Source organism: Gorilla gorilla, chromosome 9 (genome assembly GCF_029281585.2).
Source record: "Gorilla gorilla gorilla isolate KB3781 chromosome 9, NHGRI_mGorGor1-v2.1_pri, whole genome shotgun sequence".
In the NCBI taxonomy this organism is placed as follows: domain Eukaryota; kingdom Metazoa; phylum Chordata; class Mammalia; order Primates; family Hominidae; genus Gorilla; species Gorilla gorilla.
The window spans coordinates 5,670,132-5,684,256 of NC_073233.2; the positions used below are offsets into that span (position 1 = coordinate 5,670,132).

At 34.1% G+C, this 14,125-nt stretch overlaps 1 protein-coding gene across 3 annotated transcripts in view; it reads right to left on the bottom strand.

The window, feature by feature from the left end:
• The window catches only part of LOC129525411 (solute carrier family 35 member F5-like), a 196,599-nt gene that overhangs the window by 166,070 nt on the left and 16,404 nt on the right, over positions 1-14,125 (bottom strand). For 2 of the 3 annotated variants that reach the window (XM_055355668.2, XM_055355669.2), the window contains exons 6-10: positions 12,332-12,491; positions 10,053-10,143; positions 6,099-6,253; positions 4,811-4,908; positions 721-2,177 (exon numbers count right to left, since the gene is read on the bottom strand). In XM_055355668.2, coding sequence (XP_055211643.1) covers positions 4,833-4,908; positions 6,099-6,253; positions 10,053-10,143; positions 12,332-12,491 — 482 coding nt within the window. In that variant the 3' untranslated portion in view covers positions 721-2,177; positions 4,811-4,832. Of the gene's footprint in view, positions 1-720; positions 2,178-4,810; positions 4,909-6,098; positions 6,254-10,052; positions 10,144-12,331; positions 12,492-14,125 lie in introns of those variants that run through there. The other variant, XR_010135419.1, reaches the window with a different exon arrangement.

Here is a 14,125-nt window from a genome sequence, read left to right on the forward strand (position 1 = left end):
TTCAACTGCTCACTCACCATGGCTACAGTATTCAAATGCAACAATCATTCAGATAAATAAAACCTGTGAGAAAAAGCCAACAGGTGGGCAAGCAAAGCGGCAGTGATTCATACTTTCAGTTAACCAATTGAACAGTGGTGCTTCCTTCTAAAGAAGTTGTTCATTGATTTTTGTTTTTTAAGAAACAGAAAAGCAGCAGTATAATGAAAGAAGATTGGCTGAAGGTCTATCCAGCCTGTTAACTACGGCTTAGTACTTCCAGAATCCTGAGGAACAACACATCACCTGTGTCATGATAAGAGCACAGAACACATGAACAACCAAAAGATTCTAAGCTCAGCCTCTTTCCCTATAGTATTTACAGAATAATTTTAAATTTCAGTTTCACCTCCACTACTTCAACGATTTTACCCTGTAAATTGCTGAAGGTCTTTGTGAACTGTCGAACAGCAAAAACAAAAAGTAGAGGTATCTAGATTATAAACTTCAACCAAAAGTAGTACTTGAGTAATTAAAATGTTACTTCATTATGTTCTTTTTAAAAGAAAATTCCTCAGAAGTCCACATTCTTTACATGCCTTCACCCTGTTGAGCTAAACAGGTCAAAAGTATAATAAACTCAACATTATTTTTAACTTGCATTATTGGTGGTGCCAAATGAGAAAAGAGCTGTTTTTGCCACTTTGGGCTGGATGATTTAAAAAAAAAAAAAGAGAGAGCTGTTTGTATTTTAAATTTAATATCATAAACAATTTTTAAAGGTAATATAATATAGAAGTTCTCAGAATGAAACAAAAGGAAGGCTAAACTTCATTTTAGACTCATGGTAACACCAAAGCAATTTTAAGAATGTGAATAGGAAGCTAAACACTGCAAAGAGAATTCTTAAAAATCAGATTAGTTAAGAAATTTTGAAGAGAACTAAACTCTTCACACAGAAAACTTGAAAAGAATATTGATTAATCAAAAGCCTGTGAATCCTGGGACATACGTTTACTGATATCTATGGTGAATAGAGTCCAGGAGCAGTTGCATAATAAGTACATGTAAGGCCTAAGTTTAAGAATTGCAATTAGGAGTATTTTACATTTAATTTATAATCTTAGTAGAGGAAAAGTTCTGATGTGATTTTAAAAACAGAATCCCTTCTCACCTTACTTACTTGGTACTTTAACCATTACAAATTTATTCAGGAAAACTAAAATTATTTAAAGAAGAGACATCTAGTTCTAGAGTAATCTGGCACATTCATATGTGAAAAAAATTAGAAATCACTTGATACATCTACAATACACAAATACACGTATAAACATTGTATTTTAATAATACTCTTTGTCACTTCAATTTAAATCATTCCGTTATGAAAATTTCTTAATTGAAGGGAGACTATTTCTTCAAAACTCTAAATTAAACAGAGCTTTATCAATTAAGTTTACAGCAATATAGCCTTTAGAAATACATATTTCTTCATTTTATAATAATACTTCTCCTTTAAAAATTTGCCACGGTTTTTCACAGATTTAAAATACAAGGCACCTAATGCTATAAAAGAATAATACAGTAAATGTAGCGTAAGTGAACCAGATATTTTCTCAAATACTTATTCTTTTTAAAGTCCCATGAAATTTGCACAAACATGCTTGTTGTATAAATTAAACATTTTTTGTGTAGTTAATTTGCAATATTCTACAAAACCCAAAAATATAATCCACACTTATTACAGGTAGCTTATTTTAGCATTTTACCTGTCAGAAATACTTAAGAAATACTTAAGAAATACTTAAGAAATACTTAAGAAATATGAACACTTAAGTGATTTCTTGAAAACATTTTCATAATATATTCCAGCATTTAACATGTGAAAATAAAGTCCCAGAACATTAGGATTTATTCCTTGATTAGTTCAAATGATTTCAACAGCTGAATTCCTTGAGATGTGTAAGGCAGGTTGGTCCTTTGGATGGACTGTAGACTGAAACTTCCTATAACTGTAGTGATATGTACACAGCTACATAGCAAAGTGCTTCATTATGAAAATGAAGAAAACAGGTATGAGAAAAATATATTTTAGAGTTTCAAAGAACTGAAACTGTTATTTTTCAGACTAGGCACTGAAACATTTTTTCTACAAAAACTTGCCAGAGATTGTCTCTTAGCTGTATAGTTCCATTATCAAGCTAAAAACAGAAACCACAGAAATGTGATTAGATTATAATTTCACAGTTTTAGTTTTCTATAGTTTACATTTTAAAAAGCAAATTATCTTAAGATTGAAATACCTATTTTCACTGTATACATACTTAATAACTGGATACTCAAATTTGGAGTACTAAGAACCTATGAATGTGACTTCTATAGCAATGTCAAAAGCTGACATCAACACTAAAGACTGTGTATTAGCAGTTAGTTGTACTCCTGGTATATTCCACCATTACTCCTGCAAAGACAAAGACACCTACCCAGTCTATTCTACTCTATTGCAATCCATCCTCTCTAGTCTTCACTCTCTTCTTTACACAGCTCTCACTTCTAAAAATACTGAAACCTTGCTGGATATGGGTAGGTTTAAGTGTGAGTATGAGAGCAATGCACAGCATACCCAAGAAAAATAATGCATAAATTACAGCATTAAAAAGCTTTCAAGAATAAAAAGTCCTCATTTAATGTCATAGGTTCTAGGAAACTGACTTTAGGTCCCCGAATAACATTTTTTCGTTCAGTGTTGTTATGTTATAATGTTGATGCAAAAAAAAAAGTTTTGCTGTAATTTTGCGTAAAGTCACAGTTTATAAGAACCTACTGATGATGTTAAGTGAGGACTTACTGTAATTGTGTTTACATTTTTTTAAATTTAAAGATGGCACATAAACATATATTTAGTTCCACTTGTTCTCCAAAACCTCACTAAAAAGGAAACAAAGGGTTAAAAAAATATATTTTTTAACAGAAATAAGGTCTCACTATGTTGCCCAGGCTAGTCTCAAACTCCTGAGCTCAAGTGATCCTCCCTCCTTGGCCTCCCAAAATGCTAGGATTACAGGCATGAGTTACTATGCCCAGCCTGGAATTTTTTTCTTAAAAGGAATAAACCACATGGACAAAAAGAAAAGTAGAGAGATGAGAAAATAACAGCCAACTCTTGGTTAGCAATGGAAAAACAGGACCAGATATCTCTGTAAGGAGGGGTGAAGAAACAACTAAAAACAAGAAGACTGGTATAATGTCTATAGAAAAAGCAGACAGACACTCAGATGCCCTCTCTTACTTTTCACAGTTGGCCAAGTGCCTTTTCTCTATCCCAGGAGAAGACTTTAAGGTTTACTCTCCAAAAAGGGTAGTAACAGAGAATCTCTGGATAAGGGAAATACCAGGACGAATCCTACATAGCTCAGTTATAAGTAACAATTTTTTAGTGACAACAATATAAACACTGACTACAGATCTATCCAAAATTATGCAATAACTATACAGAGATGATGAGGAGGCCGAACTGATATGGAGACAGGAGGCATATGAGGTGGGAGCAGAGGAGGAGTAAACTTGAAAATAATCTGTCCTCATTGATCTTAGTGGGAAAGTCAGCTGAAGATGCCTAAAACCGAGAACTCATGAAACACAAGTCATAAGCGTGATACTTAGGGAGACAAGAAGGAAAATACCAAAAGAACCAGATAAGAGTTTAATTTCCTCAGAGTGGGAAGAAAATGAAAGCAGGATGAGCAGGGCAGGGAAGGGCAGGGGTAACTGCCTTGTACAAAAAGTCTTGGAGAACTAGAGCTCAAACCATGTGCAGGTATAAACTAGATTTAAAAACAGCACACTAAAGAAAAACAGAAAACCAGGACCATTAGCTGTAGGTTAGAAGCAAGTTTACCATGAGGATAACGAAACTTAATCTTCAAGCCGAATATAAGTGTTAACAACTGACAGGAGTTGTACAATGTTCTAGATAGGGAGGAAAAACTCAGTAGCAATCAAGAAACATTTCAATATAAATTGCCTAAAGATGTCTTAGAAAAACTAGAAAAATTCTAGTAGTTTATTGTGATCTTTCATCCTAAATAATCACTTTTGTACCTGCAAATGTCTTAGAAAAACTAGAAAAATTCTAGTAGTTTATTGTGATCTTTCATTCTAAATAATCACTTTTGTACCTGCAAAATCTGTATGTTACATTTAATTCAAGCTTGCATTCAGCAAAATATTAAATGTCATGTACTCTATCATCGAAGACATATAAAAGACACTATTTCTTAAAATGTAAAAAATGGAAAAATATTCCAGAAGCATTGTTAAATGACAAAGCAATGTCAGAGAATGAGGATAAACACTGTGCCAGTTATGTAAAACACACACATAAAGACTAGTATTTTCCAACCAGTATATTGTACCCCAGGATATTACATTTTTCTTTTATCATCAGAGAAAAAATATTTTTCTAAAGCATATTATTAAATAAAATGACCCTTAGCATGAATAAAAATGAGTTAAAACTTTCTGATCATTTGAGTCAGGCACTATTATACATACTTTATATTTACCAAGTATTTACTATTTTAACACCCTCATAAGGGAGGTTCTACTGTAATCCCATTTCACAAATAAGAGAGCCGGAGCATCAAGAGATTAAGAACCTTGCATAGGGCCACACAGCTAGTATGTGGAGAAGACGGAACTGGAGTCCAGGCTTTAGCCCCTTTAGCCTCTAAGGCTGTATTGCCTCTCAAACAACTAATTATAGAAAATCAACCCTTTGAATATGACACAGATAAGAACCTTATTCAATACTAAACCCAGCTCACATACAAACCTGGGCTACAGACAACAAACAGCTAACTAGCTCCATCCTCCTGAGAAACACTGTGCATAGAGATGAGACTCTCACACTGTTCGCTGTCTTCTGGAACTCTTAAGAAAAAAAAAAAAGCAATAATTAAGGAAAGCTTTAGAGCTGAAAAGGAACCTCAAACCTTATTTATTCCATTGGCTGAAGCTATGTGGACAGGATGCAAGTCAGTGGCAGAACCAACACTAGGATAAAATTTCCCAAGAACTTGTCCGAAGTTAGCGTTTTTTGTTTTTGTTTTTTAAATAAGAGATAGGGTCTCACTTTTTGTTTTTTAAATAAGAGACAGGGTATCACTTTGTCACCCAGGCTAAAGTGTAGTGGTGCTATTATAGTTCACTGCAGCTTTGAATTCCTGAGCTCAAGTGATCCTCCTACCTCAGCCTCCCAAGTAGCTTGGGACTACAGGTATATGCCATTGTGTCTGGGTAATTTTTTTTTTAAATTTTCTTAGAGACAGGGTCTTGATATGTTGCCCAGGCTGGTCTTGAGCTCCAGAGTCACTGGAACCAAGTTCTTTTTATAGCAAAATGTAAAAAGCTTTCATTCTTAAAAAGAAAGAAATTGGAAAGAAAAACTGAGGAAATACTATTCTATCATGAATTACGTTCAAACCAATAAAAGTTTTCTATATTTAAGTTTGTTACGGCAAAACAGTAAACCTTTTGGTATTACCTGTGAATCATATTTTTTTAAAAAAAAAATATAGATACTAGGCAGGCAAATCACTTGTGGTCGGGAATTCAAGGCCAGCCTGGCCAACACGGTGAAACCTGCCTCTATTAAAAATACAAAAATTAGCTGGGCATGGTGGTGCATGCCTGTAATCCCAGCTACTCAGGAGGCTGAGGCAGGAGAATCACTTGAACCCAGGAGGCAGAGGTTGCAGTGAGCTGAGATCATGCCATTGCACTCCAGGCTGGGCTACAGAGCAAGACTCTGTCAAGAAAGAGAAAAAAAGAAGAAAGAGAAGAAAGAAAGAGGGAAAGAAAAGGAAAGAAAAAGAGAAAGAAAAAGAAAGAAAGAAAGAAAGAAAGAAAGAAAGAAAGAAAGAAAGAAAGAAAGAAGAAAGAAAGAGAAAGAATCTTATTACCCAAAAGATCTAAACAAATTATTTTCATCTGCCGTAACATATAAGTTATCATCTTTCAATAATTCCTCACAAAATCTCTAAAAGCTAGGCCAGCATGATGCAATTCTCAGTTATCTAGCAAACACTATTTTTAAAAATGTGTATTGGGACTAAACGTACCTCTGAATTCGATGTTTTCTGCATATAAAAGCAAATATTCTTCTGATTCCCAACATCACAGGATCCCAATTATTATAATGGCATAGGAGAGTTACAATAAAAAATGAAAAAAATACAGGGATAGCTCCTGCAAAAAATAACCAAGAAAACTGCACCTAAAAATAAAAGATAGAGGAAAAAACACACCCACAATGATCATTAAGGCAATTTTCCCCTTCAGTGTAAGTTTTCTATTTGTGAAAACTAGCAGGAATAAGAACAATGGGAAGACAAAATTAAACACTGACAATGTATTAAGTGTATTATTATTAAATAAGAATTCAAGACTTCAACTTACTATTCCATGTACCTAAATTACCAACAACAATAGTTCTTGCTTGGAAAATAAGCTAAAGGAAAGCCAAGAAAGCATACTTTCCATTTATAGGCATTGTACACTTAGAGTAGAGATATACAGTATGAAACTTTGCTCCTGCACACCATGTTGCTCATTTCTCCTTCACAGTTTGCTGCCTAGTCTCAAGTGGGTCTCTCTCCCTCAGTTTCTGAAGTCATCTTCAAAAAATGTATATTTTCATAAAAAGTTACAGCTGTAGTATGCTGTGTATGCTACAGTCCTTATGACAGTACCAAAAACAAATTAAGTGCAAATTTGACACTCAAAACTCGCTTATCTAGTAATAAATGAAAAAAGCTCAAAATGAAATAATGACCAAATAAAATAAAGAAAAAAAATAGAAATATTTTTACTAAGGAATGTTAGCCAGAGAAGACAAAGCAACAAGACAAGCCTCATCAGTGATGTCAACAAGTCTGATCCTCCAATCCATCATTTATCAGGGTTGTCAAGAAAATAAAAAATATCTGTAAGTAGGGTGGAGGTATTAAAATCAAAAAGAAAAAAATAAGAAAAACAAATATATAAATAAAAAGAAAATAAAAAATAATGAGATGCCATCCAAAACAAAACTCATTCTTCCCTTTCACTGGTTCACTTTTACCATCTAGACTCAGCTAAAGATCAGAAACGATTGTCAAAGAAGCCTACACTGATCAACCACTGAGACTTAAGTGTAACACACAGGAGGTTTGCTTTAAAAATAATGATGAAAATAGTAACTTCTATCTATAAAATAGGGAAGGAAAACTGTGTTTGCCCTCTTTGAGAATTTAAAAAAAAAAAAAGGGCATGGAGTCATAGGTAAGACTCCCTCTGGTGGAAAACATATACTATTCCATTTCATAGCACCATTAGTCAGAGTAAACGAGTTTTGTGAGCATAATGTCTTTTATGAGGGAACTCACAATGCATAACACAAGAATAATAACTGACAATTTTTAACATGCATGCCCTATTTCTATGGTATTCATATGCAATGACTGAGTCAGCCTAAGAACACCCCGGAAAGAATAGTCATTAAACTGAAAAGCCTTCATTTAGTTATGAAATTACCAATATATTTTAACATATTCCTGGAATATTTGCCAGAATGACTAATAATCAGGAAAAACCATGCTGCATTTAAATTATCCAAGATCAGAAAAGGTATTAAGAAGTTATAAATAATGCGATTAAAAATGTAGATATAGTTAATAGAATTATTTCATGAATATTCAACTAAAAACCTTATTTCATAACTGAATCAAAGCAAACTTAATAAAGATAGATAAAGCCCTAGAAGACTTTAGAAGGCAAGTTCACTTTCCACAATGTAGCTGTTTATATGTTGTCTCATAATAAAAAACTTCTAATTTGATTTCCAACAAGCTAAGACAAAAGAAATGAAGCCATTTATTACAACAAAGAAAATTACCTATGTAAACAAAAATTTTTTTTCTAATTCCTAAATATATCTGAATATCAAATAGAATATGATCAAGGATGCTTTCTATTATATAAAATGATTATAAATAGATTTAAATAACCAATTTGTTTCAAGCACAATGTTAATAAATGCTAACATTTCAGAAGCTATATATAAATACAGTTAGCTAATTAAACCTAAAAACCCTAGAAAAGTAGATTTCTCTTATCATGTTTGTGTTACAGTTCTGGACACACACTGTTGCTTTTTCCAGATGGAATCTCCCTAACCTCAATCCTGACACCAACACACAGCCTGCTCCTTTAACTGACTGCCCAGTTCTAGATATGAAGACAATCAAGAACACCAAATCTTTTCTTGATTGTCTTCATATCCAGAACTGGGCAATCAGTTAAAGTTTGGTTATGTTTTTATAATTAATTGCATGTGCATACATTTCCCCGTTTTGTCTTTACCCTAAAATACTTTATTAAACAAATTATAACCATTATTGTTTGTAATGATAATTATGAAATGACTAATCATTTAATACAGTTAGGTCCCCTGTGACTATTTTCTTAAAAATTCCTGAACATTAAGCTGCAATTTTTTTCAATCTACGAAAGCTTTTGTTTTTAAAATATCAGTACAATAAAGATGATTTACACAGTAGTCTACCAAAATCCTCTAACAAGTAGCACCTTCCCTGTTTCACAACCAGTTTGGTTCATATTCAGGATTATGACCTGAAGATGAAGAAGGGCCTAGATATTACTTAAATCTATAAAAGAATGATGTGTAATAATGTGCAATGTTAGTGTTATATAGAATATCCACATTCTTTGAAAATGCAAGTTATGTAAGATAATTAATTCTCAAGGAAAGAATCTCAGTTCTTTAACCATGACAAATAAGAATTTACTGACCATAAAACAAAGTTAAATATCAGTAAAGAATTATTTTATAAATAAAGAAGATATACAGCACTAAGCATATTTTGCTTTTATCTTTTTTTTTTTTTTTTTTTTTTTGAGATGGATTCTTGTTCTGTTGCCCAGGCTGGAGCGCAGTGGCATGATCTTGGCTCACTGCAACCTCCGCCTCCCGGGTTCAAGTGATTCTCCTGCCTCAGCCTCCCAAGTAGCTGGGATTACAGGTGCCTGCCATCACACCCAGCTAATTTTTGTATTGTTAGTAGAGACGGGGTTTCACCATGCTGGCCAGGCTGGTCTCGAACTCCTAACATCAAGTGATCTGCCTGCCTCGGCCTCCCAAGTGCTGGGATTACAGGCGTGAGCCACTGTGCCTGGCTAAGACCTAGAGAAAAATAGGTTTAAAATTTTGATTATTGCTTGTACACATTATAAGCCTTTGGGTCTTGAAGTATTTCCCTCTTCAAATTATATTAGACTAAAACACACATACACACACACACACACACGCACACACACACACACTTCTGTGACTTAGTAGTTGCAGTTAAAAGTTAAATGCCTACATATACTGAACTGTGTGATAAATGGCTATGCTCCATCTTTCAGTGCTGGGCAACAGCATACCTCTGTTCTTCCTGCTACATTCAGGAGCACTGAATAAACTCTTCCCTTCTAGGCTGCTGGCAGCAACATCCCAGATTCTCTTTTCTGTGGTGTTAGCATTGCCAATATTTATCACGAGAATCCCCACATCCATACTAGGCCTTCAGAGAAAAGGGATGGGATACCCACTCTGCTGAGTCCAGAGAGAGATGGCTAACTTTTACTGCAAACAGCATGATTCCTGTGCTGCTCATTCAGCACAGTGTGAAGGAGCCTGTGACAGGGTTTATCGCAGAAACTAAAATGCTTGTATGATAAAATGTGACTTACCAAAGAACATCTGGAACAGAATCAGCTCAAAAACTGGAGAACTACCTATGAAGATGATGCCCTTAACTTAGAAATTTAGGGAAAAAATGGAAAAGCTAAAAATGGAAATTATCTATTTCTTCGGTACTTTCTATATTTCTATGTAGTAAAGCACCTTGGGAGAGAAAGCATCAAGTATTATTTATGTTTGTATCCTTATAATTTAATCACATCTCAACTTTCATTAGGTTTGTTTTAATAACACACCTAAAATATCTATGAATAATAAATAGTTTCCTTACCTTTTGCATACACATGTCAGCTATTATGGACAGAGGTATTGTAAGGCTTAGTGCAAGTGTGCCTATCAATGATGAGGTAAGAAAGCAGCCCCTAAAAAAAAGAAAATATACATTTCTATATTTAAAAAATTAAACGACCAAAGAAAAACACTGAACAAAGACTTTCTATCCTATAATATAGGCCTGTGAGATCAGGAGCAAAGATAAGAGGCTAGGATGGATTGAAACATAAAATATAATAAAGTTATTAAGATGATTCTCAAAGTTTTTCTTCAAATATTAAAAATACAAATATATAAGTATAAAAAGCTCAAAATATTTTATGCTATTTTCAAGATCTGTTTGCAGATATTATTCAACTTTGGGTGTATAGCTTATATTTCATTAATTTTTTTAAAAAACTGTTGAACAGTTATTACAGTTTTGTGATGATTTGTAGATAACAAAGAAAACAGCATTATTAACATTGCAGGACAATACTTCACACATAGACTTTAAGGAAGTGATAAGCAAACATGTGATTCTGTCACCAGGCAAAAATATCTCACCTTCATGAACACTAAAATCATGTGTTACTCTTTCGATTTGGCTTGGCATAAAAAAAGAAAGACTTGAATATTCTTAAAAAATATTTTCTTGTTGTTTTCCATTTTTCTAACAATTGTCCTAACCAAAAGCTAAGTAAGCTCTTTATTTTCACCTTGAATTATCAATGTGGGTATGAAATTTTGAAATATCTATCTGCATACAATTTTGTTGAATTGAAAGAAAATATTACACCCAATGGAGACAGATGAGCCATTTATAAAGACTGATAATTTGGGCATATAAGGAGAAAATGAATTATAAGCCAAGATAAAACCATAATGTATATCGTTAGGACTACAAATCCATGGAAGTTATAGGCAAGTAAAATCTAGCTCAGTATATGTCAATTAATAATGCTGTCCTGCAATAAAAGGGGCTATCTCTCAATAAAGTGTCACTAGAAGTAATGAACAGAGGCTGAACAACGAGTCCTTATTGATGAGGTAAAGGAAACAAGTACTTGTGGTTCCCACTACTTAGCTGCTCTGTGAAAAGAGCATTCGGGGTCAAATACAGCATATGTTCTTGGATGTTTATCATGCAGAGTACTATAATAAAAAACCTGGGAGGTAGAATTATAAAGCCTGTTTGACTTAATCCAGCTGTTAAGGTGGATCCAATTTAGCTAAAGGCTAAAGCCTTTTGTCATCTGTTAATAGTTAAGGTTAAAAAAATCGAGTATCTAAAATGTACATAACTAAAGATGAAAAAATTAATGAGCAAATGGATTATGATTTTAAAGAATTTTAGATCAGCAAAGGAGTTTAGATAAGAACATAAATTACTACAATACAAAGTAAATCTTTAAGTATTACACAAAAGAGAGTGATATGGGGGATACCAAGAAAATAGGTATTTCTTAACTGGGCAGGGAGACACAGCACTATAGGCAGAGCATTAAGGAAGACTCCACAAAAAAGTCTATTTCTGTTGCAGTCTTTTGCAAGGGAAAACTAGTTAACAGTTTCAATGGGTATGTAATAAAATTCATTTTATTCACTTATGTTTTATTCATTCTATTCATTTCAAATTTCTATTAAATAAAAATAGGACTAAGTATAAAGCTCTGTTATTTGAAAGGTCTCTCAAACTCCATACATGATACTGTCTTCAAACTATTTTAAGTTTATTATCGCATATCAGTATATTGGATATACAGCATATCAAAGTATGTTAACATCTCAAATCAATCACAGTTTAAGGTTTACATATCTGGCTCACCCATATGAAAGGTCCTGAAAATAAATAAAACAAAAACACCTATGAACAAGCAAACAGATATTCCAAAGCCTCTTAAATAAGCACCATCTCCTGGATTCTCAACTAGAACTCATGCACTCATACTTGGCACACATACCTCATATGCTTGGATATCCATTAGATAATGACTACTTTCATTTGCATAATACTCCACTTTCTAAAACATTTTTACAGATTTACACCATTCATATTCATTCTTTCCTTCAACAAGTATTTATTGAGCTCCTTCTGTGGACAAGGTACTACTCTAGAATGGGCACACAGAAGTTAAAAAACAAAGTCCCTGCTCTAGTGGAGTTAAAGTATTCAGCTGTATGTGTGTTGCAGAATGGGGTGCACAGGAAGGGCCACCAGCAAACAGACAAATATAAACGCTTAAAATATCCAAAAATTAATCAACTGATAATAATTGGAGAATAAACAGTACATACCACAACCACAGGAACTCTGAGAGTACTGTTCCAATAAGGCCATTAATGATAATGCACATTAATACTACTTTATTGGGAAACTCGAAGTCCTCAAATCCAGTATAATGAAGTAAAAAGAAACCTGGCCATAAGAGCAGCAGATTAAACAAACCTACAAGACCTGAACATGTATAAAAGAGACAAGAGTTAAAATTGATTTATTTCTATTTTCGAAGCTTATTAACTCTAAAATCAAAATTAGATTTTGCACAAAAGCACTCTGGGAGGTTTCCTTAGCTAAAACTTCTGTTGGTTTGTTTTTAAGTCAGTCCTGTGAATAGCTCAACACCATTAAAAAAAAACTGTCTGAAGCAACTGGTGATCACTCAGTTCAACTATCCACATTGTATGGGAGCAACTACTATGGAATAAACCACTTAGGACAACTCAACAAGAAGGGTTGTTAACCTTAGCTACTGATAATATAGTGCCCTAGAACTTAAAAGAAATAACTGGTATGTATGTGTTTGTGTACTCAGCCTAAATTAATTTTGAGGAATTAGATGGTTTGCTCTCTGATTCAATTATTTATGTCCAAAACACTTGTGCTTTGCGAGAAATAATGGAAGAAGGTTCCAAAGGAGATAAAACTCTTGGTTCCTGCATTCCCAGACCTCTAACTAGTTAGTGAGAAAGTATGTACACACAAAGAGCTATTCAACGTATGAGCAAAGTACCACTGACTAGTTATTAAGGAAAGCCATCCCACATAGTGGTTAAGTGTGTGCTCGGCAGTCTGACTGCCTGGGTCCCAGGCTATATATATCCCAGCTCTATATATCACTCAATAGTAGTGCAAGCCTTATACCTCTTTAAGCCTCAGTTTTCCAATCTATAAGCATAAAATAACATTTAATAATATTTAATTAGGTTTCTGGGAAGATTAGACAAAACACATAAAATATAGCATAGTATCTGGCACATGGTAAGCACTTAATAAAAGTTAGCTAATATTATTATAGAAATTAAGTTTATATATGACTATATACATGTAAAAGTAAAGAATATAAAGAAAAAAGATTACAATTCTATAATAAATTTTGTTGTACTTCCTATACAGTTTATGTCACAAATTTGCTATATGATTTATGTAACTATACAGCTTTCTTAAAAGAAAATTAAATTACAGTAGATACATAATTGATACTTACTATGACACCTAAATAATAAACCAGTCATTAGGATGCCTAGTTAAATCTTAACAGGGCAGGAGCACCCACTCTCTGTCTGATGCTAAAGACTCACAGCCACCCCACTTCTGTGAAGGGGGGCAAATAAGTCTGCCTTTCCCAGCAAGTTCCCACCCTCCACTCCACCCCATCTTCTGCAGCTCATGACTAACTGATGGAGGCTTTACGAGGCCAGCCATCACGACTCAAGGCCCAGACATATTAGCTGCTCTCCCTCTGCTCCCCGCCTCAGTACCTGCAATGAATTGGGCCAAACCTCAGTTATACTTGTGCGCCACACGGTTCTTTCCCCTTCTCTATCTTGCTTCCTTCACTGCAAGTTTTTCCTTCAGTGAACTCCCCACAAAAAATCACCCACACAAATTCCCCATCTCATATCCTGTTTTAGGGAGCCCAACTATTATGATTTGGCTCTGTGTCCCCACCCAAATCTCATCTTGACTTGTAATCCCCACGTGTCAGGGAGGGACCTGGTGGGAAGTGACTGGATCGTGGGGGTGGTTTCCCCCATGCTGTTCCCATCATAGTGAGTTCTTACAAGATTTGATGGTTTTAAAGTGTTTGG